We start from the raw sequence: 23039 nt of genomic DNA on the forward strand, positions 1-23039 counted from the left end.
CTGTACGCAAAGCTCTTATTTCCCACATTTGAGAACCTTGCCCAAGGCTTCCAGACCAGGCAGAACGCGTCTCTAAAATTATGCAGGGCACTAGCAAGAGCAACACTTGCCTCTCTCTAATCACTGATTATTTTATTTCCCATTATTCCAAAGCAGTCCATCCCTTGTGGTATTTGCAAAAAGAGGTAATGTGGAACCTTTAATTTCTTTGCTAGCCTTCCAGTGACAGTAATCACTTTTCCACTCACTGGTGATTCTAGCTTCTAGCTAGAGGCTGTGTGTGTGTGTGTGTGTGTGTGTGTGTGTGCGCGCACACGCGTGCTTGTGAGTAGATGAGACCCACTTCATTTAGTATATAAATGCTTTTGTGCCTGCTGGGCTAAGCTCGGAGGATACAACAGTGAATGAGATATATTAATTTGTGGGCCAAGATAGGCAAATAAGCCTACAATTATAATACAGTACAAATCATGGCATGAAGTTCTTTCAGCCCTACCACTAGGCTCTTGAAGCAGTTTAGTGACAAGGATCCTTTGCAGCTAAGGGAGATTGTTTATGAAAAATAAAGTTGACATTGGGAAGTAAAGTGCAAGGTGGTAGCAACTAGATTTCAGGATCCTGCTGTGCTAAAGTGGTTTGAAGGACCTTCTTAGAGCCGGTGATGAAACACCATATAAACTGATCTTTCGGTTTGCATGTTGGGGGTAACCCCTGCCTCCTGGCATAGACCTCTCTAGATTTGCTGGTTGTGTTTTTCTAAGCAGCAATGATAAACCTTGGAACTGTGTTAAGAAAGGTAAAAGCCATGTGAAAATCCACCAGCCCCAGTTAGCAGAAGGCTACATTTGTAGATAAATCATATCTATAGAGAGCATCTATAGAAATGGAGAATGTGGTCTGCTATGCATGGAGATTGTCTTGTCCTTCAGGGACTGCTGGCATATGCATACACAGAGGCAGATACCAGTTGATGATTGATGGGCTCGAGGGCTCACCCTGGATGCCGGCATCTTAGGTTTTTTTCATTAACCTGTGTTGTCTTTCCAAATATCTACTAAAACTTCACCATTCTTAAATATCAGTCTGTTTGATTTTGTTGTTCCATGGTGGAGCTGGAAATTACTACCCATGTGGTCATTAAACACTGATTTAGGGCAAACTGTGGCTGGAATCTAGGATTCCATAGTCACCACCTTGAGGGTCAGAAGAAGATGCCCAGAGAGTATCCTTCAGGCCAGAGCCACCTCTTATTACTATTTTTGGTTACAGACTCCTGACTGGAATTCCTAGCTTTGGTGACTTGGGCTAGATAGTGTATGATCCAATGACTTCTTTTGCCCACCAGGCCTCAGGCCTAGACCCAAGCCATCTAGTCAGACCTTTCCCCCCAGGCCCACACCCTAATCTTGATCATCAAACCATTCTACTGTTGAAGAGAGGCATGGCAAGATAATCTAAGGACAGGCATACTTGCGCTAAGGCCCACTCTTTGACCATCCCTTCTTAAAATGCCAGGCAGCACCATCTTGCTTTGCCAGCTGCGTGGGAAGATGTATCCAAAAGAGGGCTGATCCAAGAGGAAACCACGAACAATGAACACATGAATTTAAGAGTGTTTATTGGCAGATTACAAAGCAGGTCTCTAGCTCCGTGGTCCAGCGCTCCTGAGCCTAGGAGGGAAGTGAGTAGAGGCCAGCAATGGCGTGTCCTGCATCCCGACCTTAGTACCTCTTGCCTGACTACCGTGGCTCTCGACAAATCTTAGTTTTCCTTAATAGCTCCTTTCTCCCCAGCCCATGAAACAGCACTAGATTTTTCTACCCACACCACGATTCTGACATAGCACTACTCTATCAGAACCCTTCAGCAAGCTTACTGTTACCTCTTAGATTAAGAGCAAAATGTTTAGTCTGGCATTCAGTGACCTCCCCAAGCCATTTTTTCTTTCTGTTCCTATCTTTTATTGCTCTGAGATTTAGCCAAATTAGACTGCTTCCTATTTCTCAGACATTCTTCCTGCCTATCTGTTTCTGCATTTTGACTTAACGCTTTTTCCCTCTAGGAGCCACCACCATCCCACCACCCCCACAGCAATCCTACTGCCTATCCTTTTAGGCCTAGCTCAGATGTCTTTGAATTTCCTTAGCATTTTTTTTTTTTTTTTTTGTGGCAGTTATCACATCCTAGAGGCCTTGAATATTGTTCTCTGTTTCTGTGTCTTGTCTCGCTAGATTACCAGTTCCTTCATGGGTAACGTTTTAATGGGCCACATTTTAATCTGTGTATACCCCTAAGATTTGACCCAAGACCTTGCTTATATGAAGCGGGTTTGGACTTCTTTTGAGTATTCAGGTGTGCAGCATTTCTAGAGCATGGCAACTATAGCAACAGTGATCTAGTTAGGCCTGGCCCTGGATCCTCTTTGGATACCAAAAGGTTATGTATCTGGGTGGGTGGTGGGTATATTCTGGGAAGCCATCAGGGCAATGCCATCATATTTTCATTATAACACTGGCAGCAAACAGCAGTAACAAGCAGTAACACTTGGGCGGGCCAGCAGCCGGAAATTGGCCTCCCTCTCTGTGTTTCACCTACCCCCTTTACAATCCATCACCTGTATTTATTCCCGCTGTAATTTAAACACCTGTCTAGATGGAATGCGCACAATGTGTCCCTACCCCACACATTCAGATATTTGCTCACCTGCCCGATTCGGATGGCTGGCTCTAAAATAAATAGCGTTTTGGTATTACAAGAAAAAATGCACCGAGGTCACCGTGGCAATGGACATGAAGAAGGGAATGGGAGTGGAACCTCTGGAAGAGCAGCCCCGGGAGAGTGGAGCAGAGGAGGGGGAGGAGCAAGGGGTGAAGCATCTGCCTAAGGCCTAGGCAGTGGTGGGTGGGATCCTGTGACTAGATCTCCCCGCAGGCAATCATTCACTTAGCTGACCAGCTAGAGAAAGGCTGGGGTGGAGGAATATTTACCAAGTTTAATTTTTAGGCTTAAATGTCTTGGCTATTTATTTTTTTCCCTTTTAATGATTTTTAAGAGAGAAGGAGAGAGACAGAGTGGGGAAGGGGCAGAGAGAGCCTGAGACAGAGTCCAAAGCAGGCTCCAGGCCCTGAGCTGTCAGTGCGAAGCCCGATGCGGAGCTCGAACTCACAAACTGCAAGATCGTGATCTGAGCCGAAGTCAGACGCTTAACCAACTGAGCAACCCAGGGACCCCAATGTCTTGGTTATTTTTGGTGGCCACTGTTTCTCATGGCAGCAAAACAAGTAGACTTGGAATTTTCTGACCCTTGTTTTAAACCATTTTATTCACATTTGCATCCTTGTCATACTGAATGATTACTTAGTTAACGTTTGAGCATCCAAACAACACTGAGAAATAGTAAAATCTTAAAGTTATGATAGAATTATTTTCTCTTCTCCTTCCCCTTGGGTGTTTTGTATCGTGCTCTTCACCCCATCCAGGCATTTCTGCTGGTTTTTGGAAAATTCCCGGAGCTTTCTGGAGGAGAACCTTTCTATGGCCCCCGTTTCCTTTTCCACCATCTCCTGTAAGAAGTGCTTCCCTGACATTACCAGGCACGTGAATTACCTGTGTGTGGCTCTTGTCAGATGCAGATTTCCTGCACTGAGGCTGAGGCTGGCTGAGAGCCGGCCTCCTTATCAAGCTCCCAGGGATTGCAGATGCTGCTGGTCACAGATGGACCTGTAAGTTCCAGGCTCTGGTACAAGGCAGTGAGAGTAACACAGTGCTTAGAAACTACAAGCATCAGGCAGACCAGGAATTGAAACTAGGGGCTGAAATGTAACAATTATTTGTTCTTGAGCAAGTTATTTCAACTCTCAACCTCAATTTTCCCATCTATAAGTGAAGGCAATAATCCTATCTAACAGAGTTGTCTTGAAGATTAAATAAGTTTATATTTAACACACACACACACACACACACACACACACAGGACAATGCCTGGCAAAAATTAAGTGGTCATTAAATTTAGCTATCGTTAGCTAAACATGACTTTATTGTTACTATTACTGTTGTGAACCTGAAAGTTTTTGTATTTCCATAAAAATTAAGGTAGACTGTTTTAGAAGTCCACAGACTTACAAGGTTTTTACGTACGTGTGCTATCTTTTGCACATAAAGATGTTGATATCCATTGTCAGCAAGGCATGTTATTTGTGTCATAGTTTCAGTAATTAAGATGGGTTTTAAACTGTCCCATCCATCTTCCAGACACTATGTGACCAATGGGATGAATTCATGAGTTGGCCAGCCTAGATTTAGTGGCACAGACTCTGATTATTGGCCCAGGAAAGCCACCTGGCCCAATGGCTACAACCTCTACCTTAATAGCCTAATACTCCTCACAAAAATCATGAGCCGCCTCTTTTGTTACTAGTACTGTATGTCTTTATGTGCTATTAAGCCTGTCCTTCTTGAAAATGCTTCAGCGTGGAATGTTCATCATTACTGAAAATCAGATATATGTATGAAATTGTCCACTTTCTCTTCATCTGATGAAACTTTGTTTACCTGGAGAAACAGAGATGGACAGAGCGTCAGGTGTAGCCTGGTGGCAGCCATATTTATCATCCTTCTTCCTGTTAGGGTGGAACCTCCACGTGTGAACCCTGATTGACTTGTAGAGTTTATTAAGGCCCGGCCCAACGCAGGGAGATTTGCCCTGCCCTTAGATATTCCCTAGTCAAGACAAGGTGCCATTGGGGCCACAATTGATGCTTGGGTCCATTTTAGTTCGGCATCTCCTTCTGCCCATCCTGGAAAAAACTGGGAAACTGAAAGGAAGAACCAGAAGCTTTTTTAAGTCACATAGTCTAGGAATGATTAGCTTGGACCGACTCTAGCAAGACGTAAGTTTGTACACATAAGATTCAGCTAGATCTGGTTGAGGCTTCCGAGCTATGCTATCTGATTAGGTAGCCACAAGGTAGGTTTAAATTCCAGTTCCTTAGTCATACCAGACACATTGCAGATGCATAATAGCCACATATGGCTTGTGGCCACTGTATTGGGCAGTGTAGATTATAGAACATTGACATCATCCCAATACGTTCTGTTGCATAGGGCTATTCTAGAACAGGGGTTGTTTGTCACTTCTGACTGATTTGTATTGGCTGTCTGGAGGACTGTGTAAAGAAGTTCCTGAGGCCATATCTAAGTGAGCCCCAAGTTGTTTGATTATTTACTGGCAACGTATGTTCCAGGAAGACAGAGCCAGGTCGGGTAGGGATAGTTCTGACATAGGTCCTGGGTAAGAATAGAATATTTAAAATAGAGGGTCAGTTATTATTTAAAGAGACAGGTTACATTTTTAGCAGGAGTCCTTTGTAAAGAAAGATGAGGGGCACCTGGCTGCCTCCGTCGGTTAAGCCTCTGACTGCGGCTCAGGTCACAATCTTCTGGTTTGTGAGTTCAAGCCCCTCATCGGGCTCTGTACTGACAGCTCAAAGCCTGGAGCCTGCTTCAGACTCTGTGTCTCCCTCTCTCTCTGCCCCTCCCCCTGCTCACACTCTGTTTCTCTCGCTCGCTCAAAAATAAATAAACATTAAAAACTAAAAATGAGAAGCTTTAGAAGTTTTATTATTCTTTATATAATCTCTCATTTAAGTAGTGGTCCCTTTGCTACTTCAAAATAATGATGATATTTTGTTTTTGCGTAGAAGCAAATCACAATAGCTACCATTTTTTGGTTTATGCATGAAATGAGGAATCAATGTTACATGAAAAAACAAAACCCACAAAGAACCACCAAGAATCTAAAATTCGTTTCATGTTCATGCCTCCTTTTACTATACCTGCTAAGAAACCAAACCTATTGATGGGGATGTTGGGTTCTCCCCCCCCCCCCCACCACTTCTTTAATATCCTCTGGTGAAGGGTAACATGGGGAATAATATTTAAGGCAAAGTGTATTCAGTGCCTGTATAATCACTGTTGTCAGAATTTGAGATAGCTAATTATGTTTTCAAAAATCTCTAAGAATTAAGGATAACGAGGACTGTTTCCTACTAGTTTTAAAACTAGAAAATGGATTTTAAAACAAGAGTACCAGTTCTGCAACTGTTACGTGACCTTGAGCAAATCAGTTACGGTAAACTCCGAGCCTTCGTGTGTCCATCTCTGAAAGGGAGCGTAACAGTGTCTGCTTCCGTGAGTGATGGGTAAGGAGTAAGTGAGATCTAAAACCTCACTTCCAGGTGCCTGACATTACTATTCAAATGTTAAACCATGTTTGGGGAAAGTATACCACATGCACTCGGAGGAGAACATTTTCTGTCTAACCGTGGCCCTGCACTTAGCAGGTATGTGACTTTTGTCTAATTGCTTACCGTCAGAATTATCAAATTGATTTTAGTTTCCTCTTTTATAAAATGGGGGTAACAATAGAACCTACTTCAGAGGGCTTGCTCAGGGTGAGCTAATGCATAACAAGACAATGCAAGGACATCTAATACATGGCACATGGTGAGCATTCAATAACTTAGGTATTAGGATGAAAATGACGGTGTTTAAATTAGGGGTAGCCTTGCCAAAAGAGAGAAGATTGAAGAAATCTGATATTTCTTCTCTTTCCCATCCACTAATCTCCAAACTATACAGTTTATACTAAACATGGTAAAGTGTGTACATTTTGTTTATTTTATTGCTGTTCCACTATAAATTATTAATAAGCCTCTTGTATTAGGGTTTTGGCATGCTGCCTGAGGCAGCAATAGGAGAAGCTGCTAGTTATCATAAAGACCTTTCTCACTCGATAGCGTTTTTACAAGCTGCGAGCTCATGTCTAATTTGAAAGGTCTGATGTTTAAGGCCAGGGAGCAGGGCAGGAAGGAAGAGGGCTCAGTGTGGGGCAGGGGTGAGTTCGGTCCTTTTATTTTATTTATTGTCTGAGAACCTGACCTATGTTGCCTCTGGGGTGTAGGAAGAAGGCATGGCTCCTCGAAGGCTCTAGGGGCCAGAGAATACTACCATAACCTGCCCCAGTATATTCCCTCCCTACCCTTTCGTCTGCGTGTGTCTTCTCAAGGGGGTCAGAAATGATGAGCCAAGGTTGGCTTCTGAAGCTTCTTCTAAAGACAGGTCCACACTGAAGGGTGCAGCCTGAGTGTCCCCTACCCCAGCCTCCACAGACACTCCTGACCTATGCAAAATGCTTTCTTCCCAAGAAAACTATTTGAGTCCTTTGGTGTGAAGGCCTAGTCCTGGGCTGTTTCGCGTACTGAGTTCTTTAACTAGGGATGAAGTACTATACGGTTGCTAGAAATGATTTCTGTTTCTTTCAGAATTTTCAGAGTTAAAAAAAAAAAAAAAAAAGACAACGCTCCAGAATTCTTCTGTTTGTAAATGTCAAAATTGCTAGGCTGTTAGGACATTTTTGAGGAGGATGCTTTTCCTGGAATTTCCATCTCCTGTGCCTCACGCTCAGCACCCGGCATTCAGCTTTGTGCCCTCCCGCCTTTCATCATCCCCTCCCTGTGCAACTGATTTTGAAACACTTTTCACACCATCCTTTCTTTTCTGATTTCATCCTCATCACACAGGTTTTAAGCTCACCACTTCGTGTCTGTATTTCTCATAATAATTTACATTTTCTCTTTTGGATGATAAAAGTACTCCATGCCCTTTAGGAGTTTGTATCTCTCTCTCTCTCTCTCTCTCTCTCTCTGTGTGTGTGTGTGTGTGTGTGTGTGTGTGTGTGTAAGGAAATTTGGATCTGCTTTTTGTACAGTTTCATAGTGTGATTTTTTTCCTTTAACCTGAGATATTAACATGTTCCTACATCGTTATGAATTTTTCAAAAAACTGTAACAAATGCATAGCGTTCCCTTATATAGACAGAGCAAAATTTACCAAACAACACCGTTAGTCATTCTGATCTTTCCCTTCTTCAATATTAAAATCAATGCCTGTTTTCAAAATCTGTTCACAATATAGTGTAGTGAGTAAGAAGATGGGCTTTGGAGCTCCAAAGACCGGGGTCCAGATCCTGGTCTGACCAATTGTTCATAGGCCTCAGTTTGATTCTTTGTAAACGGGGATTATAAAGGCACTTACCGGCAGAATTATGACAGTGGAAATGAGATGCGTGTAATGTACTCATTTACGCAGAGCTTTGCACATTCTCAGTTCTGCTAAATGGTGACTGCTCTCACGATAGTCACCCTCATTAATCATGTGCAATTAGTTTTTAGCACAGTTGCTAGAAGTTAGATGATAGCATCAAAGTGTACAAATACTCTGATACCTGTAATAATCGATTGCCAAATTCTAGAAAGATTCTACCAATTTATAGTCACATAAATAGTAGAGGTACATATCTAATATAATGTTTTTTGTTGTTAGGTATCGATGTATATACGAAAATGGCCTCTTACATTTACATTCCTTTGATTTTCCAGTGGAAATGACTAGTTTTAAATGTTTAGTTGGTTAATTATATTCCTCTTTTGTAAATTGTTTATTGGGGTTGGTGCCCATTTTTCTTTTGCCTGTGCATCTTTTGTCTAAATGAGTGAGTTCTTTGTACGTGACAGTAATTATTATTGTGTGTAACTAAAATTTATTGTGCATTTAGAACTTGTAGATGAGAGAACAAGGGTCAGAAAGGCTGAATATCTTGCCTAGTGTCTTAGACCCTTGTCTGGCACAGAGTAAATACACAGTAAACTCTTGCTGTTGTGGTTATTGATCTTTGTGTTTCACAGCGCCTGGCACAGTACAGTACTTTGCACACGATACGAGCAGAATACTTAGTTGGTAACTTACATTGACGCCAGCCACCCTCGCTTCTCTGAACTCTTTGATGGGCACAGAAGCCAGCCTCTAATGGGTGCCTTTGTCGCAGCCCCTGTTTTGGCTCAGATGAAGCAGCATCTCCTGGACTTTACTTGATTTCCTCCATATGTTCTTAATGATACTTTTCTAAAATGCCGTGAAATCATGTTATTTCCCTCACTTCACTTCTAGGTAACAAACCTGAATTTGGCAAGTGGCGCCATAAGCAGAAGCAGCGCTTCAACGCCCCCCACCCTTCGGCCCGTGATCAGTCCTAATGGCCCGACATGGTCCATACAGTCAGACCTCCAGGCTCCTGAGAGCCACCCCACCCCTCCTGGAAGCAGGTATGTGAAGGGTCCTGGAGCTAGTGCTTGAGTCACCGAGACAGCCTGGGTCCTAAGAGAGCCGTTCCTACCTTGAACTCCCTGCACAGACTCCCGTGGTCTGTGCCTTTCCCCACGTGTCCCAGTAGTCTGGCACTTGAATTGAGGGCCTCGTTTTATTTGTAAGACAGTTTGTGGACAAATCAAAGGCAAAGGAAGTTTCTGATACAGTTCAGTGAGCTCACTTGGGGGTGAAAGAGGAAGAATTTAAACTATGTTTAATCCTTGCCTGTTGTCAACCTTTTCGTGTTTTGACCTCTGACATTTTCTCCCTGTCTCCTCATACTTGTGCTACATTGCATTTCAGTAACTTTGGATTCTCTCTCTCTTTTTTTTTTTTGAGGGACATATTTGTTTTTTATGTTTTCATCTAGGTTATATAATTAAACTCAAACAGCCTCCCTGGACAATGTTCATTTGGGAAGTGGGAAGGAAATGTCCTTTATGTAGTTGAGCAAAGTGGCAGAGGATAAAATCCAAATAGATTCTGGCCATAGAGTAAGCAACTTCTGAATTAAAAGAAGAACCACTGTATTGAATTCTAGTCTCGATCCATATTTTAAGTCCCCTGTGAAAAAACAAAAATGTAAGAAATGGATTCCTAGTACATCTTGCCTTCGTGGCTATTAAATATGGGTTTAATTGGATCTGTCCCTGAGTGAAGTGAGCTGGAGAGGAATGTGACTGTTCCGATCAAGTATTCTGTTCCCTCCAAATAAAGACATTGTCCCCTCTAAATAAGGAAGCTCTGGCCCGGGTGCCCCACTGAGTCCCCACCCCTGCCCCAGCACTTCCGGCCTCTGAGGGTGGGAGGGTGACCCAAGACTTGGGCATAAAGGAAATTGCTATTTGTCAAAGTATCTGTTGGTGTTAGAATCATTACTGAAGGAACTCATTTGGGAAGCAGAGACTCTGCCCGGGAAACAACATAAACATAAGCACATTATGTCACGCTCGAATCCAGTGTCGTTCATACCAGTAATCATTGCAGTCAAGGGTGAAAAGAATCATCCTAACTGAGATTCATAGAGTCGAAGACCAGGAGACAGGCCCGTTTGAGAGAGGACATCCTCCCACAAAGTTCTCTTCACAGAAGTCTGTCGTTTGGTGATTTACAGTCCACAGAATAACCACATTCCTAAAACATAGGTCGTAAAAGAGAAATTCTGTTTATACCATGGAGCTCTATTTTCCATATAAAATATTTCCAAATATTCCATTTTCATTTTATAATCAGAGCCTTGTTTCTGTGGAAAACATTTTCCCTGCAACCTGGGGTATATTTTCTATCTATATGACAAGACTGTAACCATTCTCCGTACTATAAACAAAATGTCAAAACTACGTATTTTGGAGAAGTAGACTTGTAGATGGAACGAGGAAAACTTTTTTTTTAATAAAAGTTCTGGCTGGGTTGCGAGCCTTCTTTTCGTAGCACCTGTTTGTCAGAGCTGAGACACAGAAAGATGTGGGAATCCGTCCAGCACCGTGCGTGGTCTTTTTCTAGCCAGACCGTGCTTGTGAGCTACAGGAAAATAGCACATTATACCACCGACTGAGCCACTGGCCTCAGAAAGCAGCTCCCGCAGAGTCCCCTGGCCTTTTCCTTTTTGCGTTAGTTGTACCCAAAGCCGCCCTCTTGTCACCTACTCTTCAAGCTTAAGGACCAGTTTTCAGGTCCCATTTCAGTGTGGGGTGGCCCTGGGGAACCCTCCTCTGCCCTCAGGTAACCTCTGGTGGCCAGAACAGCCCGGAGGTTCGGCTTGGGGATTCCAGTTCCGTGTGGAGCTCCCAGAGGTGCCCACCCTAACGCAGTGCTAACTGAGTTCCCCAAGCTCCTTCCAGACCTGGCGGTGTCGCAGGCCCCAGGCAGACACTGCCAGCAGGCATTCCACGCGGTAACGGGCCCCGGTTTCCATTTTCACCCGGTTCAGCCACCGTTCCGTGGCTCTTGAGTCCCTTGTCCCTCTCTTAGTAGTAAGGGTGACTGAGTTCCATGAATATGGGATCAGTAGCTTAGAGATGCGAGTTTTATTACTGGTTTTGACACGAAGGGACCCTAACCTACTTATTTAATCTTTTTATTGGGCTGTTTTGAGAGCTTTTAGAATGTCCTTACAGCACTTTGCCCTCCCTGGAAGTGGATGCTAAGTAAATAAGAGGTACGCCTGCTGGTTCATCTACGAAGCAGCAGCGGATTCCAGCGCTGAGAAACTCTGACAATTCACTAAGCCAGGCGCTGTCCCGTAAACAGTAACAAGATGTAAAGAGAATCCATCGCTGGCTGTGCTCCTCATGTGCATATTGGAGGACTCAGTGACTTGGTAGCCACAGGAATGAAAACTGGTGACTCACGAGAACTCTGCAAATAGTGTTATTTTTCATTTCCCTGTGGTGTTGCTATTGTTCTCGATTTTATGGATCACACAAGTTTTCACCAGACAACCTTGTTCTTCCCCCGCTGTTTTGAAACCACCCCAAACGTAGCCTCAGGGCTGTCGTCTCCCATTGGGTCAGTGTGAGCTCAGCCCAGCTCCTCAAATCCCTTGGTTCCTCTGGTCTGTCTGGAGTCCCTGCTCAAGCTTTGTTGTGGGAGAGGAAGGCAGAGAGCCCACGACTTGCCCAGACAGTCTGAGGCCTGGCCATGTAGCTTGCAGTTCCCTAGACACTCTGGAGCTGGACTTGGCCAGCCATTCCTCTGTTGTTACTTTTCAGAGGTAATAAGTGAGATTAATTGCAGGCCATTCTCCAGAAGAGAAAGTAGACGGGGCCAAGATCAGTCACATGTTTAGAAGCCTGAGTGAGGTGTACCTCCAAGCAAGGCCGATTTAGAATTAGACAATAGGGCCTCCAGGGTGCAGGTACCAAGTGTTCATGACCTCTTTTTTCTTAAAGGGATCAGTTTCGGTCTCTAGATGCTGATAGCTGGGTAGTTAAGCTTTTCTTTAGCCAATGAGATGGGTGGGATTTTTCGGCTGCCTTTTAACTACACGTTTTCTGGGCACATGGGGATATGGTTAGGGGCCTGAGGTGATAAAGCAGAGGCATCTCAGCACTGCCAGCCTTGCCTGGTGTCGGATCATGTCAGGGAGGGGCATTTTCTAGGTGACGAGCACTCAGCGGGTTCACAGTGCATCTTTCTTTGTGAGACCTGGAAGGGTTACTGTAAAGTCTTGGCTGCTGCTTGGAATGATTTGGGAAGGACAGGGCCTCAGACGGCTTGGCAGGAACCTGAGGCCCTGTTTTTTTCCAGTCCAACCCTTCCTTGTGGATCGAGCTGTCAGGGAATCCCACGAATGTCTGGCTTCTGCCCCTTTGTATGTTTTTCCAGCATTTGTCATTGAATTATTTTTATCCATCTCTGGCTTTTTCACACATGCAACCTGGGGATTTGTCTGTTCCTCGATATTAAAGGTGGGGGAGTTGGAAAGCACAGCCATGGGTTTGTTCCTCCTTTTTGTGACAGGGCAAGACATCGTGGGCCTGGGGTGCTCGCCCTGATGGCCCCCGCTCTCGAGAATAGCTGTGTGTCAGAACTTTAAGTTCTGTATGGGGAAATGGGGTACAATGAAGCACCAAATCTGGGAAATCTGGGCTAGATGTCATGTCACTCTGTCCCTTCACCCTCTTACTCTCCAAAAATTAAATTATAAAGAGTCCGATGCCCTACTTCACATAATTTTTAGGAACAAGTTTTTCAGAGATTTTGATTCTAGTTTAAGCTAATACTTTTCTCCCTTCCTTCAGATTGTTTCTTATAAATGTTGCTGTAGAGTCAGGTCTCTGACTTCCCATCGTTTCATGCTTAATCAGTCCTCAGAAATATCGAGTTTGGTATTTTAAAAAAAAAATACATCTTATTCGTTTTCCACGTGCCAGGCATTAGGTCAGGTGCCGGGGAGTCATGATAAATAAAACAGAAGAAAGAGTGCCTGATCTCACGGAGCTTACTGTCCGTGATGTATCTTTCATGTTCTCAGCATCATCCCGGGCGCTGGGTACAGTCTAAAAGATTTGGAAAACATGGTTTTTGATCACAAAGAAGTCACCATCTGGCAGAGAAGGGGAAAAAATTGCAGAGTCGTGTCAAATGGCACATAACAAAGATGTAAATTTTCTGGCCCAGGCAATTAGAAGAAAAGATATCAAGAAGAGTGTGGAAGGATTTAATCTGGTCGCTGCCATGTGGTGAACCTTGAGGCCATTACGTTACGTGAAATAAGCCCGTCACAAAAGGGCAAGTACTGTATCATTCCATCCACATGAAGTGTCTAAAGGAGTCATAGAAACAGGAAGTGGAAAGGTGGTTGCCAGGGGCTGCGGGAAGAGGAGAGGGGTATTAGTATTTAGTAGCTACAGCTTTTCAGTGTTGCAAGATGAAAAGGTTCTAGAGATCGGTTGTACAACAGTGTGAATATACTTAATATTATTGAACTGTACACACAGAAATCGTTAGGTGGTAAATTCAAAGTTAGGTGTTTTTTACTGTACTACAAAGGAGTATCGTAAGGATTTAAAAGAGAACCCCGTAGTTGCACACGCATTTTACTTAGTGATTAAAATGGCAACGTTTTGCTCCTATCCTCTGCCTGTCTGTACGGACACTTATTCTGAGCCTAGTCCTTTAAATGCTTCTATTTCTTTAAGAGCATGTTAACTTTATAGGAAAGGGGGCTGTTGACCTGTCTGAGGAAGGTGGCATGATGTGATAGAGTTGGAAAGACCTGGGTGTGCCTTACTAGGTATGCGACCTTGGGCAAGTTACTTTGCTTCTCTGGGCCACAATTTCCCCCTCTGCTTAGATATGCAAATGATGGCTACCACATTAAGTTGTTCTAAGATTTAATTGAGTTCTGTACATGAAAGCCAGTTTAGCACCTGATTTTAGTGGTAGGTTGTTGATAATATTTAGTTTTCTTCCCAGAAAAAAATGAAAGTTAAAACTGGACTTGATGGGGTCTGATGTTGCTACCCACTTGCTTTTATATCTAGTATGGGAGAAACTGGCCATCACCCATGTATGGTGTGCTCCCGGGGCTGGATTACAGAGATGTGGCCTTTCCCGCTGAGGAAGGGAAGGCATCAGAGTGCAGCCAACTGGAGACTCTTCCTTTTCCTCTGACCCCTTTGTTGAAGGGTGACTTCTGCCTACTCAACAGGCCCTTCCTCTCTGCTATCTTCTTCTGAATGTTGAAGTTTCCACTGCAGCTCGATGTTCCAGCCAGTAAACACTCATATTTTCCATCTATCCTGGGGGTCGAGCTTTGGGAGAGCTTTTCTCTGGAGGAGTTTGGAGCTTATAATTTTGTACTTTATACTGTTATATAAACAACACTCTCTAGCCAAAGAGCACAATCACAAAAAGAAACCACTTTTAGGGGGGCCTAAAAAAAAAAAAAAAGAAGAAGAAGAAGAAGAAAGAAACTCTTTTATGCTCAGAGTTCTGTAGAAGTGATATTTCACTTCTTATTCTCCTTCCTTCTTTCCCACAAAATAAAGTTAACCTGGCCTTCCTGCTGCGGAATCTTAGCTCTTACCAGTCTCTTCCCCTTGAGGAACATGTTTCTTCAGCACATGAAGGATAAAGGCCTGTGCTTCTATCTAAAATTCCCCTGCTGCTTCTCTAACTCAGCCAGACACAGAACCTCTCCAGGGTTGTGCTCTGTGTCGGTTCAAGCTCTGTGACAGATTCTACAGTTCCTCATTCACTGGGAGAGCCAAGTGTCATAGGTGTTTGTGCCAAGGCCAGAATGATTGGGCCTCTGCCTGTTGAAGGAATGCTGGTAAACCTAGGAAATGTGTGAGAGATAGCTGGCTAGACATCATAGCAAGGCCTGGGCAAAGTACGTTTGGGAATGTTTGGGCCTAGTACCAGGAGTGAAAGAAGTAGGTCTTATCTGCGAGCCAAAATGCAGGTTGCTGTGTGGTGTGTGTGTGCCAGTGCAGCGTTTCCTTAGTCGGCCTCCTCCCCTCCCCTCCAAAGTATCAAAGAGAAACCACCTCACATTTCCTTAGGATTAACACACAGGCACGTATGCGAACCGCCAGCCACACAGAGTCGCCGTCGGAGGCAAGACTGTATCTTACGTGACTGTTCGCTTTATAATTTTAGATCTATCCACAGTTGGTGATTATGGTGGTTTTAACAGGCCTGAATGACAAAAATTCGCATGTGAAGCTGGATGAGGCTCCTTTTCTCGAATTAAGAAATTCGATCAGTGACTCAATTCATAATTCAGTTTAATTCTCACCTGGTTTTTCTATCATCTTCCATCTGGCCAAGTTCACTCTGTTTACCAGCCTTGAAAGAGCTTGGAAAGAATGGCAGTAGTAAAAAAAAAAAAAACAAAGAAAAAAAAAAAAAAAAAACCACTGTATCTTTCTTTCTGGCTCCTGTAGGGAGACCTTGATGATCCAGTTGTAAAGCAGTACTTAGTGTTGACTCAGCGAATTTTTAGAAGGAAGACCAGCCGGCTTCCCTGAGCCTTTAGCTGAAGATCCCGTCCTATCTCCTCCTCCACTCTTCTTTCTGTTAAGACTGTCAGCATGTTACCAACCTAGTACAACTAAGAAGTCGTTGCTTTTCTTTAGTTCCTAGGATTTAAGAGGAAAAAGGAAAAACTCCCTGTATCTATATTTTAATAAAAGAAAACAATAGACTGATAGCGTCCGAAAAGGAGTAAAGAGCCTCTCTTCCCTCGCAGTTGCTTTGAGAAGGAAGGTTCTGGTGTGGGTTCTGGTTTTGGCATAGGTTCTTGATGACTCTTAGTTCCTTTTGTAGAAAAGAGAGAAATGTAAAATTAGACTCACTGAGAACACGGTAGTCCTACACCTCTTTGTTTAATGCTTACATTAGATACATGGTAGGGAAAACAGGTATACCTAATCGTAACACTGAGGTTTACATGATTTATTTTTATTGTGAAGTTAGTATCTGTAAGTTAAAATTTTGATTACAAAGTGAGAAAATGCTCCTAAAGAAAGATACCTAAGAGAAGCTAAAAGGGCATTTATTTGTTTTATATGTTTATTTGTTTATGAGAGAGATAGAGACGGCGCGAGTGGGGGAGGGATAGAGAGAGAGGGAGACACAGAATCCAAAGGAGGCTCCAGGCTCCGAGCTGTCAACACAGAGCCTGACGTGGGACTCACAAACCGTGAGATCATGACGTGAGCCGAAGTCGGACGCTTCACCGACTGAGCCACCCAGGCATGCCTAAATGTGGAGTCAAGTATTCCTTGGTGGATGCAAGGAAAGCCAGAGGAGGGAGAGAGGCAGTATATGTGCGCCTAGGAATTCAAAATGTCGCATCATATGCGAGGCCCCTGGGGTTCATAATAAGCAACAGTAGAACTCTTGTCTTAACTGTACCATTCTTCTGCTTCAGAGGCCATAAGGGGGTGTTTTTGGCTTTCATGAATTATCAGGCTAAGTAAGACTTGTATTAGTTTGGCTTCAAAGCCAATAATCGATACCACGTTTGGCCTGGTTTTTAAAAACAAGTTTTACTATCTTTCTGTGATGAAAATGAAATATGGCTGCATCTCAGTAATGTGACTACAATCTAGGAGGATTTAGATGAGAAAAGCAGGCTTTCTGGCATAGCAGGTAAGGAAACCATAAAGGGGTTAATAAATGGGATGTACCTAAAGTCTAGAGGAAATCAATTCTTGTTTTTCTGAAACTTTGCACCAAGGAAAATTGAGTAGATGAAAGAATCGGCCTATATATCATTAGTGTTCTCAAATACCATGCTTAGCTACGTGAACCCAACACATTTGAAATACCAGCCCCCGAAAGAAAAGTTTTGTTACTTTCTTCACCGAATTATTAGTGTATTGAAATATATGAATAAGAGAAAAGGTGGAACTGGCCATTAAGTGGTGTTCCAGCTAGGAAGTGGCTTCATCTGGTAGTTGTTAAAACAATGCCATCCCAGAAAAGTTAACACGCATTTACTGACAATTTCCTAAATGCAAGACACCGAGCTGAGCTCGGAAGGAGGTATTGGACAGGGTCTCTGTCCTCAAGGAGGAAAATGAATAGTCCTGTTAATGCAAGTACTGTGAAATAATTTGTACTTGATTGTTGAAGAAGAGGATTATCCTGTAGGTGGTACGAGTTCAGAGGAGAAATTGATCACCGATAGAGAGGCTGGCAAAAGGTCCACGGAAAGGAAAGACACATGAGCTGGATCTGGAAGGGCAGGTGGGGGGTCGATGGGCAGAGGCTGATACTAACAAATTAAGAGATAATTGCACATTTACTTTGTACTCAACACTATTCAAGGGTCAAAGTAATGTGATTCACACTCCTACTAAGTTGGAGGTGACAGTTCAGCAGGGTGGTCTAAAGAATACTACGTAAATGTTTGTTTACTTTATGCACCTAAAATGCAAAGCGAGTGATTAAAAGAGGGCATATAGGTTCGTAGGAGTCACAATTCAGAACAGGTACCAAAGACAGGCAGAAAGAGAAGGTTCTGCAGAGGAAGGGTTTAGGGTAGGGAGTAAATTCGGTCCTAGACTGTGTGTAGGCTACGGGCAGGTGAAGGACAGGAGAGGCAGGGGAAGACAGGTAATGGCCAAAGGGTTGTAAGCATTTTAAAGGGACAGGGAACGGGAAGTAGTCGGGCTGAAGCAGAGTATTTCTGTTCAAAATACCAGGCATTGGTCAAAACACTTAGTGAGTTTCAGGTGATAGAAACTGAAATCAAGCTGGCTGTAGCTGTACAGATTTTTCAGTTCGTAGAGATAAAAAGTCTAAGTTGGTGTTGGAAGCTTTGGAAATATCATTGATCATACTTTCTGCTGCCTTCCAGTTCACAGGTAAATCAGAAGTTACAGGAAAAAATCAGAGAGCGAGAGCAAAACACTGGCTTTATTACTGATAAGGATAAATCGGAGAAGGTAGCCTGTGAATGTGGCACAATTTGGCTTCTGCCTCTCAAGTCTAAGTCTTTCTGACTCGTTTTATTTATATTGTTAACCTTTTACTTAAAGATTTTCTTGTTGATATTTTCTCTGATCATTAAAATTTTTAAGGAAGAAGTAAAAAGACCTGATGCACCATAGTCTTAAAAAACGAAAAGAAAAACAAACAAAAACTTGGCCCGATTTCCGAAACACACACCTGCCTCTGGTCCCAAACTACATTTCTAGTTTTATTTCTCCTCACAGTTCATTCCAGCCAAACTCAATGGATCAGAAATAAGCCTGGTATATTTGCCCTAGGACTTCCTTGCATATACCGCCCGATAGCCTTGACCCTATTAGTTTACTCTCTACTCACTGTCACTCCTTCACGGAAGTGTAAGTTGTCTTGTTCACTGTTGTGTCCCAGTGCCTTGGTAAGCAGTAGGCACATGGAAATAGGAACACATATTAAATGACTGTTTAAGGACTTTACGTGTAAAGGAGTGAGTGGATGGACATCCTGCCCCTCACCTGCATCTGCACACGTCCACACCCTGTTGTCCTACAGAGCTCAGCTCAGGCCAGCCTTCCTGCAGTCCTCCCTGTTCCTGGCGCAGATGCCGTTAGCATTTCTCTTCCTTCTCTTCCCTCCTCCCCCACTGGACTCATGTTCCTAAGAGCTATACCTCAAAGGAAGCTCAGGCTAAGTGCGCAATTTTAAATCCCTAGAGAATGGACATTTGGGGCCCTTCCTGTCCTAGTGAACTGAACACTAGGAAAAAAAGACCCTAGATCCTCCATTGAGCCTAAAGCTCACAACACCCCTGCCCCCCGCCCTTCCCAAGTCATCGGGTCTTTACTGCTTCTCCTTTGGACGCTATTCAGTTCTTTCATGTTATCCAAAATCACAAGTGCCCTACAAGCAAGAGGCCTTCCTTAATCTGGGGGGTAGAGGCAGGTATGGAAGAGGAAACGGCAGACTTTTTCCCCGTATCCTTCTCCCCACCCCACCTAAACTATAGGAAGGAGCCTTACGAGCCAATCCTGAAGATGGTTGGAGTGGAAGGTCATCTACCATCTTGGACAGCCCAGGATGGGCTTAGCTATCTCTTTACTCCAGCCTTTTCACCTTGGTTGCCTAATGAGTTCTAGAGTTTGCTAAATGTGTGTTTTTATGGTGTTCAGCTTTTTGGTGTTCTTTATAGTAGTTCTGTCTCCTCACTGCCCTTCATTTGATAGACTTACTGGCATCCCCTACCTGAGTGGTTGATATGGCAGAGGCATAACGTCAGGCCACCATGTCCCTGTTCCCTGTTCAGATATCATTTCCTTAACTCTGTTATGACACTTCCATTCCTCATTATAGTCTGGTTCTTTGTATATTTGTCTCACCTGTCGTACTGGATTGTGAGCTTTTTGAGGGCAGACATCAAGTCTTACACGTTTTTACGTCTGTACAGTCCCCTGCACAAAGTCCTCAGTAAATGTTTGGTGAACAAGCAGCTATATCAGTGCTGTCCCCTGTGGGTGCCACAAGCCAGGTGTGGCTACTTAAATTAATTAAAATTAAATAAAGTGAAAACACCAGCTCCTCGGTCATATTAGCTCTATTTCTCATGCTCAAAAGCTATGTATGGCTCGTGGCTACCTTATTAAATAGCACAGGACGAGACGGTTGACCCGGGAGATGTGAGGAGGACCCAAACTTGGTCAGTGGATTAAAAAAATAAAAAGGAATGAGTTTTCCGAGAAAGGCATATTCTTGATTTTCCTCCTAGGCCCTTCTGTAGATGTCAAGCCTCTTTTGTTTAGAGCTAGAGATTTACCACAGATGCTGTTCTTGAACTAATTTGTGGTGCTGGGAGGGGCATATTCTAATGCCTTGGGAATCTCTAAAGCCCAGAGCTTCTGTATTACTAGTGTCTAACCAATCAGAGCTGGGCTGACGGAGAGGAAGGGGCTTTTTAAGCCGATCCCAGCGTTAGCGTTTTATTTTCTGCCCGTGGCTAAATACTGGGGAGAGGTCTTGCTTGCCCACGCTGACCCAGCCCCCCGGCCCCCACCTGCTTGGCTGGCAGTTCTGACTTGGCTTATAGAGCTGCTATAGCCCTGGGGAACGGAGCCAAACATGCGGAAGTGGTTACGTGTACTAGCTCCCAGGGAAGCTGTGGCTAGCAGGGGGAGTGGGTGGGGTCCTGCCTGATGGCTTTTCAAAGAAGCCAGATCTTTGAAGTTTTGTTTTAGCAGCTGCCAGGTATGCTATTTCAGCACTTTGCAGGCTCTCTCACCCTGTTCCCATATCACATTTTTTCTTTCCTATATGTGCATCGCATACACAATGGGAGCTTGAATGTTGGGAGGGTAAATACAAAACTGTGCAGTAAGTTGTTAAACACAGCCCTCTTGCCTTTTCTTTTTACGTGACTCTGCTGTGAGATAGCTACTTGAATGCTCCCTTTTCCCTTCTCAGCTCCGACCCTCTCTGACCACCTGCCAAAGGGGAGACACACAGAGCCCTCTTCTATTTTGGGAAAGTAGTTAAGTTTTGAAAAACTGGAGGTCCCACATTCCTCTGATGGAATGGGTTATCATTCTGGGAATAGAGCATCTCCCTTTTCCAAAAGCACAGATGACGGCCCCCAGCGAGCAACCCTGACTCTTGAGGTCTTGGAGTACATTTCTTGAGCGCACCCCTTGTTCGCCGCTGGACCTTCAGCACTTAGCACAGCGTCAACAGCACATGGTTATTAAACATGATTGCCCTGCGACTGCTGTGCCGGGTGGAGGGACGAGACAGGCAGGGTGCCCTCCGAAGCCCACACTCAGAGCTCTCCCCGATTCCTCGCTTCCTTGCTTAATAATCTCCTCCTCCCATCCAGTCTGCGGTCACCTCCAGCCTGTTCCAGCTGCCCCCAAACTTGCTCCTTCCTCTGGATTCTGACTCCTCCCTCTTCTGGAGTATAGTATCTGCTCCTCTGCGTAATTATTTATTTTTATGCCTTTGTTCTTTATCTCCTGATGTGTAAGTCTTTAAAAGACAAAGGCTAGATTTTCTTCCTACACCAAGAACCTGGGACCAGGAACATGGACCTGGAACTTCCTGACTTGGGCTAAATCGTTTGACAAAAAGCCTCACTTTGCCGTGTGGGAAATGATGATGTTTGGGTTGTCTTGACGGTCTGATGAACTCATATATGTGAATGTGCTTTGTAAACTATAAAGTACTGCACATGAGTACGTCTCTTCAGTATTAATAACACTTATCACTGTAGAATAGCGATGTTTATCCTGCTGATGATACACAGTCTGACCTCCCCCAGAGCTGAGGTAGATCACCAGCTCCGTCCTGCATTACTCAGCTTGGCACGGGTTTAAAGCACAAAATGGGCTATTCCGGGCCCTCTCTGTCATCGCCTCTCTTTCAGTCTGCAGGTTCTTCTTTTTCAGACCTGTGGGGTCATTATTTTTCTTCCTAGTCTCTTCCTGCTTCTCCCCTCAGGCCCTGGCTGAGTTTTCTCTTTCAGCCCATCTGTTCTTAGCGAAGCAAGGTTCACCCATGTCCTTTCCCATTTGAGGTCGGATTGGCCATCCCAGAGGACCTCCCGCAGCTCTGCCCACAGCAGCGCTGGCCCCTCGTCATTTTCCCTCCGCCCAGCCCCGTACCTTCTGCAGCAGCCCGCTCGGGACCCTTCCTATTTTCCTGTCCCTGCCCTCGCTTCTCTGCCAGGCTGTCCCTTCAGTCCCGCCTTCCATGACATCCCTTCGCGCATTTGCTTCCTTCTTCTGGGCTCAGACTTTTCATCTGGGAAGACTACTCACCTTTTCAAGACTCTGAAGTTTGGTGTATCACCTGGCACCCAGTCCCCATCACCTTTAGTAGATGGACAGGCACTGCCATTCTTTACAGCTATCACATGGCTTGAGAAGGTCCAAATTCCTTTATATTACATTCTTGAAGGTCTCACATTTAAATGTGATGGCCTGGTATTTGAGAGCATGCATTTTAGAGGCAGACCAATTTGGATCCCTCCTTGTTTTAGCCACTTACTAGCTATGTCACTCAGGGCAAGCTCTTTGAAGCTAATGTTATTATATCTAAATGAAGGCAAAATGCCTACCTTGTAGGGATATGCTGAGGAGCAAATGAAAATTAAACGACATAAGAAAAGCACTTTCACACGGTGCCTTACCATAGAGTAAGTGCTCAGTAAATGGGAATTACTATAAACGTTTCCAGGCCACTTGTCCATACCCTGTCTCGTGAGTATTAAAAACTGGAGTTAGGGGGTGCCTGGGTAGCTCAATCCTTTGAGCATCTGAGTTCGACTCGGGTCATGATCTCTCGGTTCGTGGGTTCGGGCCCCCTGGTGGGCTCTGTGCTGACAGCTTGGATTCTGTATCTGCCTCTCTCTCCCCCTCCCCGGCTTGTGCTCTGACTCACTCTCTCTCTCTCTCTCTCTCTCTCTCTCTCACAAAAATAAATAAACATTAAGAAAAAATGGAAGTTAGCTGGTTTTGTAAATTCTTACCCCTGCCTGGTGGTAAAGTGAGGACTCGAACCCAGGGCTTCAGGTTCTCTTCCTGATGAATTTTTCATTCAATCCTTCTAACTCCTCCAAAGGCTCATTTTAGTTTCGTTTCTTTGGGCGGAACATAAGACCACCCCAGAGAGAGGAATGTTCGTTTCCTCATGCATATGTTCATTCAGCAAACATTGCATGACTGTGATGTTGCCAGGCTCTGGGTGGACAAAGACCAGAATGATGAATGCAGTGCCGCCAAGGTTGGTCCCAGCGGGTAAGAAACAGTCACGGTGAAGAAAAGTCACAGCACGCTGCTCCTGAAAGTATTATTACACTATACTTTAACTACCTTGGGTTCAAACACATTTAAAAAATAAATAAAATAACAGCGAAAAAAAAA

The 23039-nt window shown here is 44.1% G+C and overlaps 1 protein-coding gene across 10 annotated transcripts in view; it reads left to right on the top strand.

The window, feature by feature from the left end:
* The window catches only part of TTLL5 (tubulin tyrosine ligase like 5), a 285893-nt gene that overhangs the window by 139490 nt on the left and 123364 nt on the right, over positions 1–23039 (top strand). For all 10 annotated transcript variants that reach the window (XM_043556671.1, XM_043556672.1, XM_043556664.1 and 7 more), the window contains one exon: positions 9007–9161. In XM_043556671.1, coding sequence (XP_043412606.1) covers positions 9007–9161 — 155 coding nt within the window. The remainder of the gene's footprint in view (positions 1–9006; positions 9162–23039) is intronic.

Source organism: Prionailurus bengalensis, chromosome B3 (genome assembly GCF_016509475.1).
Source record: "Prionailurus bengalensis isolate Pbe53 chromosome B3, Fcat_Pben_1.1_paternal_pri, whole genome shotgun sequence".
Lineage (NCBI taxonomy): Eukaryota > Metazoa > Chordata > Mammalia > Carnivora > Felidae > Prionailurus > Prionailurus bengalensis.